This window comes from Nycticebus coucang, chromosome 16 (assembly GCF_027406575.1).
Source record: "Nycticebus coucang isolate mNycCou1 chromosome 16, mNycCou1.pri, whole genome shotgun sequence".
Classification (NCBI taxonomy): domain Eukaryota; kingdom Metazoa; phylum Chordata; class Mammalia; order Primates; family Lorisidae; genus Nycticebus; species Nycticebus coucang.
In genome coordinates, this window is record NC_069795.1 from 3,401,864 (window position 1) to 3,426,506 (window position 24,643).

The 24,643-nt window shown below is 45.8% G+C and overlaps 1 protein-coding gene across 3 annotated transcripts; it reads right to left on the bottom strand.

Annotated features, from left to right (window-relative positions):
- Window positions 1-321: 321 nt before the first annotated feature.
- Window positions 322-20,727, bottom strand: NDUFV3 (NADH:ubiquinone oxidoreductase subunit V3). 3 transcript variants are annotated; one of them, XM_053565665.1, is made up of 4 exons: window positions 20,592-20,727; window positions 18,402-18,522; window positions 4,812-5,870; window positions 322-2,185 (listed from the first exon to the last, which is right to left on the bottom strand). In XM_053565665.1, the coding sequence occupies exons 1-4, from the start codon at window positions 20,688-20,690 to the stop codon at window positions 2,028-2,030; spliced, it is 1,437 nt and encodes a 478-aa protein (XP_053421640.1). In that variant the 5' UTR covers window positions 20,691-20,727; the 3' UTR covers window positions 322-2,027. The 3 variants fall into 3 exon arrangements, with proteins under 3 accessions (XP_053421640.1, XP_053421639.1, XP_053421641.1); XM_053565664.1 differs by having other exon boundaries at window positions 20,583-20,727; XM_053565666.1 differs by lacking the exon at window positions 4,812-5,870 and having other exon boundaries at window positions 20,592-20,726.
- Between the last annotated feature and the right edge of the window lie 3,916 nt (window positions 20,728-24,643).

Below are 24,643 nucleotides of genomic sequence, written 5' to 3' on the forward strand. Positions count from 1 at the left end.
GTCCGAGGTGGGCGTCTGTAAGGAAACAGCACAAAACACACAGTGAGTCACGTCCACACTGCTGTAACAGAGGCCCCAAGAATCGACTCTGTGGTAAGCCCATGCTGCCACCAGATGGAGCATCAGGAAGTCATCAGCCTTGGTCAGAAAACAGACGCCCTGGGGCTGGGGCTGGGGCTGAGGTTGGGTCCGGCCACACCCTCCCAGTGAGTGAAGGCGAGTCAAGCCCCCAGGCTGAAAGACCAGCCCAACAGGACCAGCTCTAATGGAGAACTTTGAGTCTCGTGCTTCATCTTACAAACATACACAGATTAAAATATATTCATTCTCATCATACTCATTTTAATACCAGAAGACTTTCAGCTTGACAGCATCAATAACCCAGGATACTCAGCTTCACATCCCCCAGCCAATCACCACACAAAACTGGGTTCCAGACCCCACTGTGGGAAGGAATTTAAAGATAAAACAAAAAATGTGAATAGCAGGATGAAAACTACACATACATCAACCCCCACGCTGGGGAGACGTGAGGAACAGTTAACAGTAGCTGAGTTAGCATATATTACCATGTTACCACTATTTTCTACTTTTTATTTTTGATAATGTGATTTTATTACTTTTATAATAAAAAAAGTGTGTTTAGGATAATCTTGCTGAGTTGCTAAGTCTCTTAGGTGGTAACAAAATCTGAGGCAGATGATTATGTTTTTAATTTTGGTTTTCCTTTTTGGACTAATTTTAAGAAATGTAGGATTATAAAAATATGAATCATAAGTTACAAGTACACTGTGTTGAGTTTGTTGTAAGTTGACTGGAGGCCAAGGACCAGAATTTAAATGAAATAAAACCCGCAAGTTTGGGCCCATGAACAAGTCCGTGAAAGGGAGTGTGAGGACAATACTGCAAAACAGGAAGCAGTGCCACGCGTGTGCAGAGTGGCCTTTCCACGTCAGGCCCTGACATGTCGCCTCTGCTGAACTGAGCATCTGCTCCGCACTCAAGACGGCAGCATCCTCACCCTCATCTCAGTCCCAGGAAGACAGGGGCCTTCCGCTGTGTGCTTCTCACCCCCACCTGCAGGTGAGTAAAGCTACCAAAGTCATCACTGTCAGGGAAGATTGCTCGGCCATCCCAGAAAACCTAAATAGCTAAATTAGTTCAGTCTCCGGAAGCCATGGGGGGGGAGGGGGGCAAAGCCGGGGCTGGACTGTACAAATCTTCCACCTCTTCCTAATCTCACTTCTGAAAAATTCCCCAGGTACATCAAATATCTAATAGAGGCAAACAAAATAATTCTGTTCTTTTCTGACAATAAAACACTGTAATTTAGTACCATTTCTTTGTGATCCAGTAATTAATAAAACTGCTGTTTCTTATCTATCAAAAAGTAGGCCTACAGGCTCAGCGCCCACAGCTCAGTGGTTAGGGCGCCGGCCACGTGTACCGGGACTGGCAGGTTGGAACCCGGCACGGGCCAGCTAAATAGCAATAACAACAACAAAAAATAGCCAGGCGTTGTGGAGGGTGCTTATAGTCCCAGGTGCTTGGGAGGCTGAGGCAAGAGAATTGCTTAAGCCCAAGAGTTTGAGGTTGCTGTGAGCTGTGATGTCACAGCATTCTATGCAGGGTGACATAGTGAGACCATGTCTCAAAAAAACAAAACAAAACAAAAAACTAGGCCTATAAAGTTAGAAGTCCCTACTACACGTATTGATACTTAGCTATTAATTAGTTCAATGCTAAATTGGGCTCTGCACAGAATTACACTGGTCAAAAGCATTTGAATTTCTTGGTTTTATAGATTTGCCTAGTTAGTCATAACCTTATAAAGCAAAATTCCTTATACATAGTAGCTCTTGCTAAATACATGAAAACCAGCAATGGGATTCCTGATTCACCATTCACTACAAAAAGTGTAAAGGGAAACCAATTACAGAAACTGGGCTTTGTGACTCTTGAGTGGATTTTATTTTTGTAGGCAAGAGTGCAAAAATGACGTAAATTCATCTTTAAACTGAGGGTTCTCAGTGCCGGGGTGATGTTCGTCCTGATGAGGGCTGAGGCATCCTGAATTTGGAGAGGTCCAGGTTGAGGTCCAAGAAAGTGTACGTGGTATAGTCATGATGCTGTAGGTTCTTGTAGGTGGTGGAGTCCGATGGCTCAGGAGGCTCCCAGGCAGGCTCTGCAGAGGAAACAGGAACACGTGAGCAGGCCTGGGAGGACGATTCTGCCTGAATGACTGGGCTCCCACACCCATCTACCATTCATCCATCCGAGTGTGCCGGAACAAACTGTCTAACTAGGAAAGAAAAGCTCACGAAAGCCACAGTGTAGTTATCTTAAATAGCAAAATAAAGGTATTAGTTGAAAATTTATCCTAAAACATACAGCCTTAATAACAATTGTTACAATGAGTTGTGCAAGAAACGGAACAGTTGTAATTATGTGTCTTCATGTCTGACTTGGTACACTTCTAGGAGTCAGATTTCTCAGAAGTTTTAAAATGCCAAGAACAGGGTGGCGCCTGTGGCTCAGTGAGCAGGGCGCCAGCCCCATATACTGAGGGTGGCAGGTTCAAACTCGGCCCGGGCCAAACTGCAACAAAAAAATAGCCGGGCGTTGTGGCAGGCGCCTGTAGTCCCAGCTACTCGGGAGGCTGAGGCAGGAGAATCGCCTAGGCCCAGGAGTTGGAGGTTGCTGTGAGCTGTGTGAGGCCACGGCACTCTACTGAGGGCGATAAAGTGAGACTCTGTCTCTACAAAAAAAAAAATGCCAAGAACAATTATGGAGGGGCTTTCGGGTCACTTAAAGATGCATGAAAAAACGTAACTTTTACGAGAAATCTGTCTATAATAGAAACAAACTGTGTATGAAAACGTCTGAAATGCAGAAACAAGGAGAGCACCCAATTCTCTGAATACAATTAGATAATTTCTCTTATAACAACAGAGTTAAGGGAGCTGGAAATGAAATGTATCGGTTTTGTTGTCTTAGCTTTTTTTGACAAAACTGTTGGAATATTTTAGATTCATAGACTAAAAATACTCACTTAGCTTTGTATCTTTAAATGGAAAAATTGAAAAGAATCCACCTGAACCTTTGCTTAACACCGTCAGTGTGGAGCTGAAGAAAAGCAGCACTCTGGGGTCCTGCAGACGATAGGCTGACATGTGGGTTAAGATTCTTACCAACGAGACTTCTGGAAATCATGGCATTAGGACTTACATTGCACACAAAATATATTTTTTTCACTATTTCAATTATTACCCAAAGCCCGGGGTTTTTTTAGTTGTATTAAACAAAAATGATGTTTTAATTAAAGAGCTGGGGGCGGCACCTGTGGCTGAGGGAGTAGGGCTCAGGGAGTAGGGCACCGGTCCCATATGCCAGAGGTGGCGGGTTCAAACCCAGCCCTGACCAAAAAAACCACACACACACACAAAAAAAATTAAAGAGCTGGCATCTTTTCGGTCTCACCTTCCATGTTATGACAGTGAGCACAGAGAAGGGAGGCGTGGGTCATGACACTCTCCTCCCAAACCATCCACCTGGAATGTGATGGGGCGTGGGGCATGGAGACTCAGTGAGTCCAGTCTGCCCTGCACAGACATGGCCCTGCAAAGTGGGCTTTGCTCTTGGGTGTCTCTGAAGGGCAAAGGGAATACATGAAAAATGACTCGGCTCTGAAACACCAGAAACAAGTTTCTTTTCAAAAAGCTTAGCCAGCTTAAAATCCCCCGTGTTCAGGGTCTGGGTCCTGCCAGTTTGGGCATTCCCACTCTCCACTGCAGAGCTGGAGACCACAAAGGGCAGCCCCAGAGAGTGCAGGCCCGAGGCGCAGCGGGACTCTGCACAGAGATGGCAGAGGGAGGAAAACAGACACGTCCTGTTGACATAATGCAGCCAACAGTCCTGGACCAGGTGATGCAAATGAGGCAACAGGTGGCATTAAACAGAACGAACAGCAGTCGCAGGAAGGAGCAGGATTTGTTAGCAATAGTGCGTTTTCAAGAAGTCTTGAAGAGGCAGATTCTAAAATGGAAGTCCTGCTTTTCATGTTTCCCTTGACCCACCTAAAGCAAATTTTATCAAGTTTAGGGCCTAAGAAAATAACATAATAGGAATAACACTCTTTTCCTTTAATAGCCCTTCATAAAATTCATTATAGAAGAATAAAGCAGCCCACATGTGTTTTTCAGGTAAATCATACAGTGCATCCATGGCTGCCCTGGTAAGATACTCACTGCTTTAATGCACTAGAATGCAATCACCAGCTCAGCTTACCTGAAGACTACCATATGGGGCGTAACCACTCTCACTGCGCAAGTTACATAGGAGACTCCCTTTTCTTCAAGTTCATGAAATGAACGCTCACACACCCTCAAAAGTTGAGGGTGAGGACGTTAAACTGCTAGTTTTCAAGATTACATTAGTTAATAGTCAAGAGTGCCACGGGCATACTCTTTCATTTTCATTTTTTGTTTTGAGATGGGGTCTTGCTATGTTGCCCTGGCTGGGCTCAATCAATCCTTCTGCCTCAGCCTCCCAAGTAGCTGGGACTATAGGCACAAGCTACCATGCCCAGTTCATTTTCAAATAAGTTTAAAATATCTTGGGAATTCTGTATATGATTTGTGTTATCCATAATTAAGACACACTTCTCTGCTTAGCTGAGCCAGTATTATAAGCCATATTTTTTTTATGAAATCTCATTAACACTTTCTAATTACAGAGAAAGGTAGCTAGTTCTTTAGAGTCTAACCACCCCTCAGGAACAGGAGAGCTCATAAGCACAAGTCAAAGTATACCCTGGGTGCCGTCCTGGTCTTCCACTGGCGGGGCGGAGTCTTCTACCGCCTCACTCTGAGGCTTTAACACTGCAGCTTGTTCACTGAAAACATCTGTATTCTCAGCAGGAACTGTCTTCAAATCCGTTATTGGTGCCTGATCCTCCAAGATGTCTTCTGCAGCCTCGGCGGGTCCTCCTATTCCCTGATTCCTCGGGTGCTCGTTTCTGAGCAGGGAGGAGGTTGCCTTTCCATTAAGCTCTGGCACTGGTTTTTCCAGATGACTCTGTCTAGCCCCAGGAGTGGCTTGGAGCTGCCCCTCCACTCTGGCTTCCTCTGTCAACAGGGTGGGCGCTGGGCCGCTGTCCAGCTGTGAAGACAATGCTGATTCTGTGTGGTCAGTGAGGACTCCTGTAACTCCACGTGGCTTCTGGCTTTCTTCCTCTGTTTCATTTGATCTAAATACTTTGTGCAGTTGCTTCTCCTCTGTATCTTGCTTCAAAAGCTCTTCATTCACTTGTGGCCTGGGAATCAGAGTTTCTGGTTTAGCATCCTTTCTGTCCTCCGAGAGCTGCGGGGTAGCCCCCTTTTTCTTTGGCTGACGGGGCTCTGGATAGGTGGCGTCTGTGTGAGGCTTCTGCGACCGGGGTTTCTCTTTTGCTGATATGTTTTCAAGGGCATGAGAGGCCTCTGTTTTCCGAAACCCTCTTTTGCTTTTGCTTGCCACTCGAGGACCAACTTCTGAGCTGTCACCCTCCTTATCAGACTCTGAATCAGAAGAGCTGGATGAAGACGAATCATCTGTCACTTTCTGGACCTTCTGACGAGCTTTTGAAGCAGAACCCTGTTTTCTGAACGGAGACGGAACTTTCTGAGGAAACTCTACCAAAGTCTTTCTTGACAACACTTCCGGAAGCCCTTCCTGTGTGAGCAGCATGCTGTCATCGGGGTTAGGGCTAGCGCCCATCCCACCTTTATTCACGACTGATGGGTAAGAATTGGATGAAGGTAAGTTTTTAGATAATTCAGCTGCTGCTTGGGTGGCCAGCAGCCTGCCCCTCTCCTTTGGTGCCACTACATCTAGGAAATGGCATAGAGAAGAATATTTTTAATATTCAATAAAACAACTTAAAATCATTAGTCTAAACCACAGACACTTCGTTACGTATCAACTTGTCATTTACGATGTCTTCACTGTACTCGTCCTGGGACGGGTGCCACAGACACTCCTGCTCAAGTGAACTGAGCCCCAGGAGTAAGGCAGCAGAAGGGAACAGAGATGCTTTCCTTGGTAGATGAAAACTTTAAAAACAAGTATTTTTACTAATCAGAGTAACAAACTTGTTCTCATTTTTCATACTGACAGCCTTTATGAAAATTATTTTTAAAACTATTTTCCCAAAATGTGAGATAAACTATGTATCTGTTTTTTTTTTTCTCTTTGAGACAGAGTATCACTTTGTCGCCCTTGGTAGAGTGCTGTGGTGTCACAGATCACAGCAACCTCAAACTCTTGGGCTCAGGCGATTCTCTTGCCTCAGCCTCCCAAGCAGCTGGGACTATAGTGCCTGCCACAACAGCTGGCTTTTTTTTTTTGTAGTTGTCATTGTTGTTTTAGCAGTCTCTGAATGGATTTGAACCTGCCAGCCTCAGCATATGTGGCTGGTACCCTACCCACTGAGCTACGGGCACCGCTCTTGAATAGCTTCTAAATCCAGAGCCTTTATATCTAGTAGTCTATTATATACTAAAAATATCTCATTCCTATTTGTCCCCTTAATTATTGTATCTTAACATATCCAGATGGTTTTTTTTTTTTTTTTTTAAACAGAGTCACCCTCAGTAGAGTGCTGTATGTCACAGCTCATAGCAACCTCTGGCTCTTGCGTTTAGGTGATTCTCTTGCCTTAGCCTCCTGAGTAGCTGGGACTACAGGTGCTCACCACAACGCCTGGCTATTTTTTTGTTGTTGTTGCAGTTTGGGTGGGGCCAGGTTCGAACCCGCCACCTTTGGGTTCACTCACTGAGCACAGGTGCCACCCCAGATGGTTCTTTTCTCTTTGTCTCACTATGTCACCCTCAGTAGAGTGCCATGGCCTCACAGCTCACAGCAACCTCCAACTCTTGGGCTTAAGCGATTCTCTTGCCTCAGCCTCCCAAGTAGCTGGAACTACAGGCGCCCGCTACAACATCCTGCTATTTTTTTGTTGCAGTTGTCTAGCCTGCCTGGGCCAGGTTTGCACCCATCAGCCTCAGTGTATGTGGCTGGTGCTGCAACCAATGTGCTACAGGCGCGGAGCCTTCAGATGGGTTTTCAATTGTTTTCTGAGTTCAGAAACTTACATTTAACAGAATGATCAAAAATGCTATTCAATTCCATGATCCCAGCACTCTGAGAAAGGAAGGTCACTTGAGGTAGGAGTTCTAGACCAGTCTGAGCACCTTGCCAAGACCCCATCTCAACAAAAAAATATTAGCTGGGCATGGTAGCTGGCACACGCCTGTAGTCCCAGCTACTTGGGAGGCTGAGCCAGGAGGATTGCTTAAGCCTAGAAGTGCAAGATCACAATGAACTATGATCACACCATGGCACTATAGCCTGGGCAACACAGTGAGACCCTGTCTTTAATTAAAAAAGAAAAAAAAAGAGGGTGGCGCCTGTGGCTCAGTCGGTAAGGCGCCGGCCCCATATACCGAGGGTGACGGGTTCAAACCCGGCCCCGGCCAAACTGCAACCAAAAAAATAGCCGGGTGTTGTGGCAGGCGCCTGTAGTCCCAGCTACTCGGGAGGCTGAGGCAAGAGAATCGCTTAAGCCCAGGAGTTGGAGGTTGCTGTGAGCTGTGTGAGGCCACGGCACTCTACTGAGGGCCATAAAGTGAGACTCTGTCTACAAAAAAAAAAAAAGAAAGAAAAAAGAGAGAGAAAAAGAAAATGATCAGAGCGGCTCCTGCGGCTCAGTGGGTAGGGCGCCAGCCCCATATACCAAGGGTGGTGGGTTTGAACACAGGCCCAGCCAAACTGCAACCAAAAACAGCTGGGCCTTGTGACTGGCACCTGAAGTCCCAGCTACCCAGGAGGCTGAGGCAAGAGAATCGCCTAAGCCCAGGAGCTGGAGGTCATTGTCAGCTATGACGTCACAGCACTCTACTGAGGGTGACAAAGTACAACTCTGACTCTAAAAAAGAAAAGAAAGAAAGAAAGGAAGAAAATGATCAAAGGAAACTGAGTCTGTGGCTCTGTGCTGTCCTGGACCCTGCCTGCCCTGGGGCTCTGTGGAGATGGCACTGATTCAGGTCACTCTAAGAGCTCACATGGTGCTTCTGGCCATGTTACACATAAAGTAGAGTAAGGGGCAAGGTGCTGACATGATCTTTCTGCATTGCTCAGAAAGGCCCAAGGCTAGCCCTCAGCCCTGACAGCCTGCTCACATGTCACTAATCTGTTGAGCATGAATTATTTTGCGAACGCATTTTCCAAGTATGAAAAATTAACTTAAGGGCGGCGCCTGTGGCTCAAGGAGTAGGGCGTCAGTCCCATATGCCAGAGGTGGCGGGTTCAAACCTAGCCCTGGCCAAAAACCAAAAAAAAAAAAAAAGAAAAAAGAAAATTAACTTAAAATGAGGCTTATCTTAGATCCACTGAATAGAAAGATAGTAACAACTGAGTCTTCCAAAATTTATTGTAGGCTCAGCACCCCTAGCTCAAGCGGCTTAGGCACCAGCCATATACACCAGAGCTGGCAAGTTTGAATTCAGCCAGGTCCTGCCAAACAACTATAACCAAAAAAAAAAAAAAAGTCAGGTGTGGTGGGCACCTGCAGTCCCAGCTACTTGGGAGACTGGGGCAAGAGAATCGCTTAAGCCCAGGAGTTGGAGGTTGCTGTGAGCTGTGATGCCACAGCACTCTACCCAGGGTGACAGCTTGAAGCTCTGTCTCAAAAAAAAAAGAGAGTATTGTAGACATTTTTTTAAATTGTAAAGAATATCAAAATTGCATTACACGATGGTTTATTACCTACTGAAAACAAAAAATTAGAAATGAGATTAACATTGAAATGACTCAGAAATTTTGTTTGAAAAGGAAATGTTTCGGGCGGCGCCTGTGGCTCAAGGAGTAGGGCGCCGGTCCCATATGCCAGAGGTGGTGGGTTCAAACCTAGCCCTGGCCAAAAAAAAAAAAAAAAAAAAAAAAAAAGAAAAGGAAATGTTTCTACTCGGGAGGCTGAGGCAAGAGAATCGCTTAAGCCCAGGAGTTGGAGGTTGCTGTGAGCTGTGTGAGGCCACGGCACTCTACCGAGGGCCATAAAGTGAGACTGTCTCTACAAAAAAAAAAAAAGAAAAAAAGAAAAGGAAATGTTTGTCTATCACATGAAATAAGGATTTCCTCTGTTCAAGCCAGTCACTTGGAGAATTTTCAGGAAAGGCTGAAAAGTGTTGTACAGACAACAGTACCTCACTTTGCTTTTTGTCAAAAGCCAGTAGCCAACACACTCTGACAGTGGCTTTCCTCTAAAGACAAGCACAATTATCCCTCCACATTTGTGGATTCTGCATCTGAGGATTCAACCACCTGCTGACTGAGAATATTCAGAAAAAAACCTGCTTCGGTACTGAACACATACAGACTTTCTTGGGTCATTCTTCCCTAAATAACAACTATTTACATTGTATTGGGAATTACAGGAAATCTAGAGATGATTTAAAGTACACAGAAGGATGTCATAGGTTCTACGCAAATGCTATTGTCATTTTACATTAGGAACTCGCACAACTTTGGTATCTGTGGGAAGTCTTGGAACCCAGGGATAACTGCACAGGACCAGCTGTGCAGACCTATCTCACAGCATAGGAAGGGGACCTCAAGGGACTGTTTCTAACCTCCCAGAGACCACAGCAGCCTCTGTAAGGTACAGGGGCGCAAATGCTTTGGTTTTTTTTTCTGTAGTTTTTGGCCAGGGCTGGCTTTGAAACCGCCACCTCCGGCAGGCATATGGAGCTGGTGCCCTACTCCTTTGAGCCACAGGCGCCGCCCGCAGATGCTTTTTTTTTTTTTTTTTGATGCTTTGTTGATGAACAGCACAGCAAGCATCCCCTGACTGTGCCCCTATCCTTTCAAGACAGAACTTAAATTTTCTGAATCTCTTTTCTGTTTAGCTAAAAAGTGAGAGCACGACCTTCAAGTTTTTAGTGTTTAGTGGTACCTCTACCAAAAGCAAAAATGACTATGGTGTTACAAATGGATTTGTAACCTTAAAATACTTGCTGCATCGTTAACAGGTCACAAAACTAATTTGAGAAACAGCACATTCAAAAACAAAGATGCATTTATTTAAACTAACTCCAAAGGATAAAATTACTCAAATTTATTTGGTAATTAAGACTTTCTTTTATTAACAAGTATTTGACTGTAAAAGTGTTTTATTGTTTTTCTTCTTTTTTTATTTTTATTTTTTATTTTATTTTATTAAATCATAGCTGTGTACATTAGTATGATCATGGGGCACCATACGCTTGGTTCATAGGTCGTTTGACACATTTTCATCACACTAGTTAACATAGCTTTGGTGGAATTTTCTTAGTTATTTTGCTAAGACCTTTACATTCCACATTTACTAGGATTCACACATACCCTTGTAAGATGCACCGCAGGTGTAATCCCATTAATCCCCCTCCCTCCCCTCCCTTTACCCCTTCTCCCTATTCTTAGGTTGTAACTGGGTTATAGCTTTCATGTGGAGGTAGTTGGCATGGATGTGGAGAAAAGGGAACACTTTTGCACTACTGGTGGGAATGCAAATTAATACGTTCCTTTTGGAAAGAGATATGGAGAACACTTAGAGATCTAAAAACAGATCTGCCATTCAATCCTGTAATCCCTCTACTGGGCATATACCCAAAAGACCAAAAATCACATCATAACAAAGATATTTGTATCAGAATATTTATTGAAGCCCTATTCATAATTGCTAAGTCATGGAAAAAGCCCAAGTGCCCATCAATCCACGAATGGATTAATAAATTGTGGTATATATACACCATGGAATATTATGCAGCCGTAAAAAAGATGGAGACTTTACCTCTTTCATGTTTACATGGATGGAGCTGGAACATATTCTTCTTAGTAAAGTGTCTCAAGAATGGAAGAAAAAGTACCCAATGTACTCACCCTTATTATGAAATTAATGTAGGACCTCCACATGAAAGCTATAACCCAGTTCTTTTTTTTTTCTGAGACACAGTTTCACTTTGTCACCCTCAGTAGAGTGCGACAGCATTGTAGCTCATAGCAACCTCCAGCTTTGGGGCTTAGGTGATTCTCTTGCCTCAGCCTCCCAAGTAGCTGGGACTATAGGCGCCTGCCACAACACCTGGCAATTTTTTGTTGCAGTTTGGCTGGGGTTGAGTTCGAACCTGCTACCCTCGGTATATAGGGCCAGTGCCCTACCCACTGAGCCACAGGCGCTGCTCTATTGTTTTGTTTTTTTAAAGTGAACACATGAGGACTGAGAATTTGAAGAGGCAATTACAGCATGAACTGCTGAGCCTGAATGCCTGCGTTCACCGCTGGGCTCCACTGCTCATACTAGTGTGACTATGGGCTGCTCAGGGTGTCTCTGAACCTCAACTTCATCGTCCCTAACACGGGAACAGCAGGAGCCATCTACTCACAGAACTGAGGCCTGGATAATATGCGGAATGTGCTTAGGACAGGGCTCAGCACTTTTACAACTAAATAGCAAGTGTGAACTCCTCGCTTTGAAAACTAAAATAAGGACTGGAAAGGGATAATTAACTTTGGCTTTTTGACATACTCTCTAAATAGCCACAAAGAAATTACTCAATTATTACTGACTGCTGAAGCGTTCTGTCTAGTGACTGCATTCAAGGAAACCACAAAGCTGGAGAGCCAGGTGGTTCCCCAGAGGGTGCCTTTCCGACAACACTCGGCCCCTGACATCTGCGCTAGCAGTGGTCCTGGAGGAGGCATACGCTGCAGCAGCAGGGAACCTCTGATGGAATAAGGCAGGGCACGTCCTGCAGCCCCGGGCCCACCCGGATAGCAGACCCTTTGGCCAAGTGTGACCCCAGCTGTGAGCGCCCTGGGCCCCCCACTCGCGTGCAGGACACTTCTGTCAGAGCTTCCAAAGCCAGTTCTGGCCCAGAGGGCTCTGACCTGCCAGAGCCATGTGTCGTCGCCTGGGAAGACAGAGGTGGCCTGTGTCCATAAAGCATTATTTTTTTCCTTTGTACAGGGAATTTTTTTTTTTATTTTTTTTTAATTTTTTTTTAATTTTTTTATTAAATCATAACTGTATACAATGATATGATTATGGGGCATCATACACTCACTTCATAAACCATTTGACACATTTTTATCACAGTGGTTAACATAGCCTTTCCGGCGTTATCTCAGTTACTGTGCCAAAACATTTACATTCTACATTTATTTTTTTTTAATTATGAGATACCAGTGTATGTGCATTGAAGACAGGTTAGTGCTGGAAACTGTCTTTGCACCTGAAAGCACTCTGTGATTTATGCAGCACACTGCCGTGCTGCATCACAAAGGAACCAAGGGTCAGAGGCCTGAGAGCCGACCACAACCAGATGCAGAGACTCCATGAAAGCCCCAGGCCAACCCCCAGCTCAGCGTTCCCCTCCCATAACCTCACCCCAAATTGTCACAAGATAGAACACCCCATTTCTTTTTTTTTTTTTTTTTTGTAGAGACAGAGTCTCACTGTACCGCCCTCGGTAGAGTGCTGTGGCGTCACACGGCTCACAGCAACCTCTAACTCTTGGGCTTACGCGATTCTCTTGCCTCAGCCTCCCGAGCAGCTGGGACTACAGGCGCCCGCCACAACGCCCGGCTATTTTTTGGTTGCAGTTTGGCCAGGGCTGGGCCTGAACCCGCCACCCTCGGCATATGGGGCCGGCGCCCTACTCACAGAGCCACAGGCGCTGCCCAGAACACCCCATTTCTATTCCATACAGATACATTTCTAAAACTCCCAGGCTCTGCCAAGATACTTGAAGATCCATCTAATGAAAATTCATTAATCTATGAAGTAGGATTGCAGATATAAGACTAAAATTCAGAGGATACGTTAGTAATGAAATGCAACTAATTGTTCATCAATAAACATTTAAACAATGTCAAAAACATGCCAGGTATAAGTTGGTGCAGTGGTATGTGCCTACAGTCCCAGCTCCTCAGGAGGCTGAGGCAGGAGGATCCCTCAAGGCCAAGCCTGGGCAACATAGCAAGACCCCATGTCAAAACAAAATGAAAAATATGCCAGGTATAATACGAAAATTAACTAACATTTCTTGTTGCAAACATTTTAAGGAGTGATAATGGTACTGTGATTATGTTTAAAAATAAAAAGAAGAATCCTTAAATTTAAACTGCATATTAAAACATCAGTGCATTAAAAAAGAGCAATGGGTTTACAGGGCGGCGCCTGTGGCTCAGCGGGTAGGGCGCCGGTCCCATATGCCGGAGGTGGTGGGTTCAAACCCAGCCCCGGCCAAATTAAAAAAAAAAAAAAAAAAAAAAAGAGCAATGGGTTTACAGGACAGAACTAAATAATGTTTCTGTGGAATTCAGGCCTCACATCAACAGGGTATGCAGATGCCACCGAGATGGTAAGTTTCCACAGCCCAGGTTAACACACTGTGAGAGGTAGCCTGGGGCTGGCACTTTCTACAAAGCGTGTGTATTTAAAAACCTACCAACGTTCTCTGCACAGACCAAAGAGGAAAAAGTCAAAGATTCTAAATACTTCCAACCATTCAAACTGAGGTATTTTGATGAAAGAAAGACCAAATGCAACTATCATCCTACAACCCCATATGAAGACTGAGGATTTGTGAAGAGACAGGACCGTATGTTCTTTCAAGAATAAACTAGGGGGGGGCGGCGCCTGTGGCTCAGTTGGTAGGGCACTGGCCCCATATACCAAGGGTGGCGGGTTCAAACTCGGCCCCGGCCTAACTGCAACCAAAAAATAGCCGGGTGTTGTGGCGGGCGCCTGTAGTCCCAGCTACTCGGGAGGCTGAGGCAAGAGAATCAAGCCCAGAAGTTGGAGGTTGCTGTGAGCTGTGTGAGGCCACGGCACTCTACTGAGGGCCATAAAGTGAGACCCTGTCTCTACAAAAAAAAAAGAATAAACTAGGGGGTGGTGCCAGTGGCTCAGTAGGTGGAGTGCTGGCCACACACACTGAGGCTGGTGGGTTTGAGCCCGGCCCCAGCCAGCTGAAATCAACAGTGACAACTGCAACAACAACAACAAAAAATAGCCAGGGGTTGTGGTGGGTGCCTGTGGTCCTAGCTACTTGGGAGGCTGAGGCAAAAGGAGCACTTAAGCCCAGGAATTGGAGGTTGCTGTGAGCTGTGATGCCATGCGGGCACTCTACAGAGGGTGAGACTTTGCAGAGTAAAAAAGAGTAAACTAGGGTTTCGTCAATTAAGGCTACATGCAATGCACCTGCATAATAGATTCCCATAATTATTGTCAATAATCATAATCAATTACCAATAATGAGTCGGAGCAGAAAATAAAATTATTCCCAAAAAAGAAGCATTTAAAATATACTGTTGCATTTCTTATTTTCCTTCAATGAGGATATGCTACATTCCTACATTAAGGGAAGAAAAAAGTTCTAAGGGTGGCGCCTGTGGCTCAGTGAGTAGGGCACCAGCCCCACATGCCAAGGGTGGCGGATTCAAACCCAGCCCCGGCCAAACTGCAACCAAAAAATAGCCGGGGGCGGTGCCTGTGGCTCAAGGAGTGGGGCACTGGTCCCATATGCTGGAGGTGGCGGGTTCAAACCTAGCCCTGGCTAAAAAAACAAAAAACAAAAAACAAAACAAACAAACAAAAAAAAAATAGCTGGGCGTTGTGGTGGGCACCTGTAGTCCCAGCTGCTCGGGAGGCTGAGGCAAGAGAATCGCGTAAGCCCAAGAGTTAGAGATTGCTGTGAGCCGTGTGACGTCATGGCACTCTACCCGAGGGCGGTACAGTGAGACACTGTCTCTACAAAAAAAAAAAAAAAAAAATTAAAAAAAGGGCGGCGCCTGTGGCTCAAAGGAGTAGGGCACTGGCCCCATATATACCCGAGGTGGTGGGTTCAAACCTGGCCCCAGTCAAAAAACCGCAAAAAAGAAAAAAGTTCTAAAAAATGTAAAAAATAAAAATAAAAAATTGGTGCTAGGCAGTGCCTGTGGCTCAAAGGAGTAGGATGCCGGCCCCATATGACAGAGGTGGTGGGTTCAAGCCCAGCCCCAGCCAAAAAAACAAACAAACAAAAAAAAAAACTGGTGATAAAAGTCAAAATGACTTTCAGAAGCTGGCAACAGACCAGACATTATGCAGAGCGAGTCCCAGTGGGAAGCGGCCTGCTCTCCACTCCCTCTCCAGCCATCAAATGACGGCTACAGCCCTGCACTGTGATTCAGCAAAGCTGGGGGACTCAGACACGTGTCAAAGGGACAGAAAACATCAGATGGGGAACCTGTGGCCCTAAGGCCAAATGTGGCCTTGCAGGTTCTTAAGTGTGACCTTTTGACTGAATCCAAATCCAAATTTTACAGAACAAATCCTTTTATTTTACTAATACATTCTTTTTTTTTTGAGACAGACTTTGTCACCCTCTGTAGAGTGCCATGACGTCACAGCTCACAGCAACCTCCAGCTCTTGGGCTTAGGTGATTCTCTTGCCTCAGCCTCAGCTATTTTTAGAGATGAGGTCTTGCTCTGGCTCAGGCTAGTCTCAAACCCGTGAGCTCCGGGAATCCACCTACCTCAGCCTCCCAAGTGCTCAGATTATAGGCATGAGCCATGGCACCCGGTCTCTCTCTCTCTTTTTTTTTTTTGAGACAGAGTCTTTCTTTCTCTGTCGCCCTCAGTAGAGTGCCGTGATGTCACAGCTCATAGCAACCTCAAACTCTTGGGCTTAAGCAATTCTCTTGCCTCAGCCTCCTGAATAGGTGTGACTACAGGCGTCTGCCACACCACCCTGCTATTTTTTGGTTGGAGTTGTTGTTGTTTATCAGGCCTGGGCTGGGCTGGAAACCACCAGCCTTAGTGAATGTGGCTAGAGCCATATTCACTGAGCTATAGGCACTGAGCCTCCTTTTTAGCTTTTGATAAGATTTTAGCTCTGCAAGAACAGATAAATTTTATGAAGAACAGAATCAGCAATGTGAATTATTGAAAGATGATTTCTTTCTTTTTTTTTTTTGTAGAGACAGAGTCTCACTGTACCACCCTCGGTAGAGTGCCATGACGTCACACAGCTCACAGCAACCTCCAGCTCTTGGGCTTACACGATTCTCTTGCCTCAGCCTCCCGAGCAGCTGGGATTACAGGTGCCCGCCATAACGCCCGGCTATTTTTTTGTTGCAGTTTGGCTGGTGCTGGGCTTGAACCCACCACCCTCGGCATATGGGGCCGGCGCCCTACTCACTGAGCCATAGGCGCCACCCTGAAAGATGATTTCTTAGAAATGAAAGTAAAAGGAGTTATTAAAAGATTTCTATAGAAATGCAACATTTCTGTGAGATATCATGTCAAATCAAAATGAATATTTCTTTATAAGGTAAAACCAAGTCTATATATGAAATGTGGCAAAAAAAATCCAAGCATTAAAAAAAAAAATCCAAGCATTTCAGAAAAAGCCTTTTTTTTTTTTTTTTTTGAGACAAAGTCTCACTTTATTGCCCTGGGCACAGTACTGCAGTGTCATAGCTCACAGCAACCTCAAACTCTTACACTCAAGTGATTCTCTTGCCTCAGCTTTCCCAGTAGCTGGGACTACAGGTGTCCGCCACAATGCCCAGCTATTTTTTGAGATGAGGTCTTGCTCTGGCCCAGGCTGGTCTCGAACCTGTGAGCTCAGGCAATCCACTCGCTTGAGCCTCCCAGAGTGCTAGGATTACAGGTGTGAGCCATGGCGCCCGGCCAGAAAAAGCCATTTTTAAAAAATTACTTCTTCAGGGTGGCGCCTGTGGCTCAGTCGGTAAGGTGCCGGCCCCATATACCGAGGGTGGCGGGTTCAAACCCGGCCCCGGCCAAACTGCAACCAAAAAATAGCTGGGCCTTGTGGCGGGTGCCTGTAGTCCCAGCTACTCGGGAGGCTGAGGCAAGAGAATCGCTTAAGCCCAGGAGTTGGAGGTTGCTGTGAGCTGTGTGAGGCCACGGCACTCTACCGAGGGCCATAAAGTGAGACTCTGTCTCTACAAAAAACAAAAAAAAAAAAAAATTACTTCTTCAAAAGGAAATTTCAGACATTTTCCCCACTTAGCAAAGGTCAATGATGACCAGGATGATATATGTAAATCATCTTAAGAACACACAGCTGTTACCGGCCTATTAATAGAGAATACAATGAACGGTTCACTTTGAGAATCATGAAGTCACACTCAAATTAGCATTTTGGCCTCACTTAGATGATGTCATCAAGGCACCTAAAGAACTACAGAAGGAACTAACTGAGCTCTCAGTAGATCACAATGTAAAGTCATTGTTTGATGCTGAGAAAGATCCAATTGAAATGCAGAAAAATGAAGATCACCTATGTTTTCAGGCAACTTGTCTGCAAAATGTTTTCTTACTTTTAAACCACTTACTCCTGTGAAATCTGCATTCTCCTACTTAACCTGAATCAAGTCTCTCTCAAGGTCACAGGTGACTGATACCATCTAGAGCAGCGGTTCTCAACCCCTTTGTTCAATTTGTAACAACATGGCAAGTAGGAAGGTTGAGAACCACTGATTTAGAGGATCAACTGAAACTGGGGACCTCCATGTTGTAATCAGATATTCAAATACTTTCTAACAAAAAGCAGACACAATGAAGTCATTAAAAGGTTAGCTAACTTAAAAATTAACAAATGGTTTTCATTTTTTGAAGTTATTAAGTACACAGTAGTTGATTTTTACAAGCTAACGCACATTTTCAAGTATATCGAATTGAAGTTTCTTGAATGTGGCCTCATTTGTACAGCTAAATTAATGTGGCTTCCAACATGAAAAGGTTCCGCAATCCTGGCCTTTACCCTTGGCACTACTAACCCCATGTGGAAGTGTGGCAATTAGAAAATGCAAAAAGAGGGGCGGCGCCTGTGGCTCAGTCGGTAGGGCGCCAGCCCCATATACCGAGGGTGGCGGGTTCAAACCCGGCCCCGGCTGAACTGCAACCAAAAAAAAAAAAAAAGCTGGGCGTTGTGGCAGGCACCTGTAGTCCCAGCTACTCGGGAGGCTGAGGCAAGAGAATCGCTTAAGCCCAGGAGTTGGAGGTTGCTGTGAGCTGTGTGATGCCACGGCACTCTACCGAGGGCCATAAAGTGAGACTCTGTCTCTACAAAAAAAAAAAGAAAATGTAAAAAGAATCAGTTCAGGTCTCAACACGGAGTCAAACACGATTACGTTTCAGATGTGTTTGGTCTACAGTCTGTTATAGATCTTATGTCCAACCATAATCTGGACATTGACAAAAATGAAGAACCACAAGTTACGCAGCTAGTAAAACTATTCTCATGCTAGAAGGCTGAATGATCAATTGACTTTGTATTCTCTTGCCCTTATGACTACCAATAAAATCTTACTTTTTGGTGGACTTTGCTTCTTAGAATTTGGTGGCAGTCCCTTTTCACTCTTGCCTGATTCCACAGAGAGAGGAACTGTAGAAGCAAATCCTCGAAACACTCTTGCTTCCAGGAGCATAGTCTGACAAAAGAAATAACAAATTTGAATGTGCAGAATAATGCTATTTATAACAGGAATCACTATGTTAACACTACTATATACAAATGCAAAGCATTCATACAGTATGCTTCTAATGGCTATTTAAATTTTTATAATGTATGTGTATTATGGAAATTTTGGAAAATACAAAAAAGTGGCAAGAAGAAAACACCCAGATTTTAGGGCAATCACTATTAAACTCGGGTTAATGAAAGGTCAGCCAGATACTTTCCCGTGCATACTTTTTTGTAGTCTCCAATTATCTGTTAACCTACAAACTACTGTTTCTTTTCAATTTTTTTATTATTTTTTTTTAAGGAGTCTCACCCTGTTACCGGGGCTGCAGTGCAGTGGTGGGATCATAGCTTGCTGTAACTTCCAACAGGGGGGCTCAAGTGATCCTCCTTCCTGTCTCATCAGCCTCTGGACCAGCTGGGACTATAGGTGCAGGCCAGCATGCCCAGCTAATTTTTAAATTTTTTTTTCTTTTTTTGAGACAGTCTCACTTTATTGACCTAGGTAGAATACCTGGCGTCACAGCTCTGAGCAACCTTAAAACTCTTGGACTCAAGCAACTCTCTTGCCTCAGCCTCCCCAGTAGCTGGGACTACAGGCGCATTCCACAATGCCTGGCTATTTTTTAGAGACAGGGTCTTGCTGAGGCTCGTCTCAAACTCCTGAGTTCAAGCAATACACCCACCTTGGTCTCCCAAGTGCTGGAATTACAGGCGTGAGCCACCAAGTACGGCCTTAAATTTTTGTAGGGATGTGATCTCCCTATGTTGCCCATAGTGCAGATCTTCTTACCTCAAGCCACCCCACCTTAGCCTCCTACTGAGATTATAGGCATGAAACACTGGGCCCAGAACAAAATACCAAGATAAAGTTTTTTTCTTTTTTTTTTTGTAGAGACAGAGTCTCACTGTACGGCCCTGGGTAGAGTGCCGTGGCGTCACACGGCTCACAGCAACCTCCAACTCCTGGGCTTAAGCGATTCTCTTGCCTCAGCCTCCCGAGTAGCTGGGACTACAGGCGCCCGCCACAACGCCCGGCTATTTTTTTTTTTTTTTTGTTGCAGTTTGGCTGGGGCTGGGTTTGAACCCGCCACCCTCAGCATATGGGGCCGGCGCCCTACTCACTGAGCCACAGGCGCCGCCCGATAAAGTTTTTTTCATATTTAGAAAGTAAGTATCTTTACTGGAGTAGGGGAAACAAAAAAAAAAAAAAGAGAAATACAATATGGCTATAAAAAGTGATGTAGATGAATAATAACTGCTCGAAAGTGTTTACAATATACATATCATTTTAATTCACTCAGCAGATACCAAGACCTAATAAGTGCTAGACAGCACAATGTTCTTAGAAACTAGACCCAGGACGGAGGTGCCTACTTGTGGACATACGAACTTATATAAACATGTACATATAAAAGCTGAAAACATTTCTTAGAAACTAGGTACTTGAAAGAGTATTCTCCCTTTTTGTACTTTAAATTATCTTGCAGTGAATGGCTACTGATTTTGTAATAACCATTTTTAAATGGTGAAGTGGCCTTAGCTTTTTATATGTAGAGAAAGCAAACACTTCTTTCCCTTTTCACGGGTCCAGTAATGTAAACCGGCTTCTAACGGCTGCCGGGTAAGTAACTGGGTCACCTCGGTCCCTAAAAGTTTCTTCAAGTCCTCTGTCTGCTAGAGAAGCCAGGCGGTTCCGGCAGAAGTCACCGCGGCGCAACAGCATCGCTGGGGAATGTGCGTCGCCGTCTGCTGCCCAGTGAGAAGATCCCCAAGAGAGCCGAGTCCCCCGGGGGACACCCCTACGCAGGGGGCCGGTCTGCTCCGCGCGCCCAGCCTCAGCCCTGCGTCGCGGCAGGGGCTGCGGGACGCCCACGGTGCGACCTTCCAGTCCTGGGCCCAGGCAGTGGGTCAGCAGGCCAGCCAAGACGGCCGGAGGTCCCCCGCAGGCCGCGGCCTAGCCGGCGCTGCCCCCCACCCCCCAGCCCGGTCATAGCTCAAGGTGACGCAGCCGGCTCGGGCACGGACCTCCTTTACCTTCACCGCCCCAACTCGTCCTTGCCGCAGCAAAAGCAGGGAAGCCATAATGGCAACAGCTGGGCGCACCGAGCGCTGAAGCGGCCGCTGCGCGCGCATCCGCACCTCAAACCCCGCCCCTTGTGCCGAATTCACCAATCACAGGATAGCTGAGGGCGGCCCAGAAGTCGTGGGCCCTAGCGCTCATCCCCAGCCGGCGTTCCTGTGCAGCTCGAGGCCACGCCCCTTGGATCGGGGCCACCAATTACAGGCAGGAGGAAGAAGAATCAGCGCTCAGGCAGGTGCGCCCCTGGCTGGGCTGGAGCGGCGGTCCCCGCGCTGTGCGAGGCGCCTGAGCGCGCTAACTGGAGTGCAGTGGAGATTGCAGGCAGTAATCACCAATTGTCCGCTTCCTCCCATTGTCGGTGGAGGGCGGGCCTGACCCGGGCGCACAGTCTTATAAACCAGGCCTTGAGCATTTCTGGTGCTACCTGATAGTCCCCTGTGTTTTGTGTGCGTATTGTTTTTTTTTTTTTTTTTGTAGAGACAGAGTCTCACTTCATCGTCCTCAGTAGAGTGCCATGGGGTCACACAGCTCACCGCAACCTCCAACTCCTGGGCTTAGGCAGTTCTCCTGCCTCAGTCTCCTGAGTAGCTGGGACTACAGGCGCCCGCCATAACGCCCGGCTATTTTTTTGTTGCAGTTTGGCCGGGGCCGGGTTTGAACCCGCCACCCTCAGTATCTGGGGCCTGCGCCCTCCCCACTCAGCCACAGGCACTGCCTTGTTTTGTGGGTTTCTCAGCACATTACCTCTGGGTCCACGCCACGCATCCAGCCTCCTTCCGTGGTTACAGCTGCGGCGTCGAATGAGATCTCAAGTGGTCACCACCATTCACTGCCCTTCCTCCTTGGCACCAGCTTGTTTTTTGGCCTATGCCAACTCTAATACTAGAGTTAGGCAGATTGGAAATGGAAACTTTATTTTACCTGAATATAACTTTCAGAGCAAAGATTTTGCCCCCAAAGTTAGGCATTAATTGTGGAGCAGCTGTAATTAGTTTTCAGCTTCTCTTCCTATTGATGCAAGTTCCCCTGCCCCTACCCCGTGCTCCATATTTCATCCATGATGAACACATAGGGAAACAGGCCCTTTCATAATTTAAATTGACTGACTCAAAGTGGAAGATTCATTGAACTAGCAAGATAAACTGGCAGAAACACATACCTCCCCCTTATCAAAGGGGAATTTGGAATCAAGTAAGTGCAAGAGCATCTGCTGCCATTTACCCTGAAAAGCAAAGAGAACAACTTTAGGTCTTAGGGTACTAATGAGAGAATCCTTTGTCCCCAAAAGAAGAAAAAAAAAAAAGGAAAGAAAAAAGAGAAAGCTCAGAACATAATAACAGAATTTTCCCTTTTTTTGTGTGTGCATTTTTTTGTTTGGCAGGATTGGGCCAGGTTTGAACCCACTAACCCTGGTGCATGTGGCCTGCGCCCTAACTGCTGAGCCATGGGCACCGACCCTAACAGAATTGTCCTTTCCTTAACTCCAGACTCTGTCGTCTCCAAGGGAAAGGTTGCACTAGTCTTTGTGAGGTGTGTTTACTTTACAGGTTAACAACATTGAAGTGATACACCACAGAGCTGTCACTTGGGGAACCTGTTCTGGAATTGGGAAATCCGTATTACTCTTTCATGGGACCTGGAGTCCCTGCCCCACATCACCACCAATGAGGCACATTCAGCCAAAGTTTGGTTTCCTACTGGACTTGCAAAGACTCGGGAACAAAAAGGAAAAGAACATCTCTGGTGAGATGGAGAGTGATTACCAGCCAGGTGGTCTTGTGGTGGGCATATGTTTAGGAGGATGGCCAGGGAGAGACTGGGTGAGCAGTGAGGAGCCGTCTGGATGGTTTTTTGAACTGATTAGGACCTTGAAAATAAAGTATGGCTCTGTGCCCATAGCTCAGTGGCTAGGATGCCAGCCACATACATTGGGGCTGGCAGGTTCCAACCTGGCCCAGGCTTGCTACATTGACAACAACAACAAAAAAATAGCAGGGTGTTGTGGCGGGCACCTGTAGTCCCAGCTACTTGGGAGGCTGAGGCAAAAGGATCGCTTAAGCCCAAGAGTTGGAGGTTGGTGTGAGCTGTGACTCCACAGCACTCTACCAAGGGCAACATAGTGACACTCTGTCTCAAAAAAAATAAAAAAAGAAAAACTATGGTAACGGCATAGATCAATGCCTAAGGCTGCAGGAAGCAGCACCTACTAGGAAATTCATGAAGTATGGTGAGGAGGTTAGTGCGTACATAAACCCAATTTGGCCAAAGAGTATAAAAAAGGACAGGGCCAAGTGCAAGAGGCAAATGTAAGGCACCACAGAAAATTTTAAGAAGCAGTGGCTAGAGAAAGGACAGGTTGATTCAGTTATATTCATGGAGAGGGGACTGTATCACACTTTCCAATCAGCTGGAAAATGGAAGATTTTGTTGATCGCAGAATTTGTTCTTCCAATTGGTTTTTATTTATTTATTTATTTTTTTGAACAGTCTCACTATGTCACCCTAAGTAGAGTGCTGTAGTATCACAGCTCACAGCAACCTCAAACTTTTGGGCTCAAGCGATTCTCTTGCCTCGGCCTCCCAAATAGTTGGGACTACAGGTGCCTGCCACAACGCTCGGCTATTTTTTTTAATTGTAGTTGTCATTGTTGTTTGACAGGCCTGAGCAGGGTTCGAACCTGCCAGCCTCAGTGTATGTGACCAGCGCCCTACCACCGAGCTATAGGTGCTGAGCCAGTGTGCTTGCAATTGTTAATTCTCTGCCCAGAACTTTTCTGCAGGCACTAGTGCCTCTGCTTGGAGCTAGAGCATGTAATGACCTAGCAATTTTAGATGAAACCTCCTGTTTGTACATGTTCTTTCCTTTATGACTTACATTTAATTCTATCTGAACTACTAGAAATCCCCCGTTATGTCTCCTAAGGGAAAATTAAGCTTTCCCCCCGCCTTATTTTTTGAGACAGAGTCTCACTTTGTTACCCTCAGTAGAGTGCTATGGCTCACAGCTCACAGCAACCTCAAACTATTGGGATCAAGTAATCCCCTTGCCTCAGCCTCCCGAGCAGCTGGGACTACAGGCGTCTGCCACAATGTCTGGCTATTTTTAGAGATGGTGGTGGAACAGGTGGGCACATGCAGTCCACCCACTTTGGCCTCCCAGAGTGCTAGGATTACAGGCGTGAGCCACCGTGCCCGGCCCATTCTGTTTGTTTTACTTGACTATGTTAAGACATTATAGAAAAAACTGACCAGTTTTCAAGCAGAATTTAGAGGACACGTTTGGCTGTGGAGGCAGAGGGAGGGATGCTCACCATCAGGCTGTTGTTGGAAAAAAATCCTCAAAATAAAAACTTGGTACAAACATCAAATTCAGGGCGATGCCAGTAAAATATGGCTTCAAGAACTATGTCCAAGCCAAGGAGATTTTGATGATTTCAATGAGGCCTAGTATATTCTTTCCCCAATAATAAGGCCTTCTTAAAAGTCTTATGGAAGAGGCTTCTCTCAGAAGACCAGTGGGAATGGCTTCTGGGGTTGGGGTTCAGCTGAATCAGATTCATGTGAAGCCCACAAAATACTTAAGGAAGTTGTATTTTATAAAGCACTGCCGGGCGGCGCCTGTGGCTCAGTCGGTAAGGCGCCGGCCCCATATACCAAGGGTGGCGGGTTCAAACCCGGCCCGGCTAAACTGCAACCAAAAAATAGCCGGGCGTTGTGGCGGGCACCTGTAGTCCCAGCTACTCAGGAGGCTGAGGCAAGAGAATCACTTAAGCCCAGGAGTTGGAGGTTGCTGTGAGCCATGTGACGCCACGGCACTCTACCGAGGGCCATAAAGTGAGACTCTGTCTCTACAAAAAAAAAAAAAAAAAAAAAAAAAAAGAGGGAGACAACGAAGAGGGCCAAGGTAAGAAGTCAAGCTGAGATATTGCCTGGGCAGATGCTGAAGGCCAGGCATAGTTGAGGAATGTTTCTTCCTCTTGTAGGACATTGAAAATGTCTTCCAATG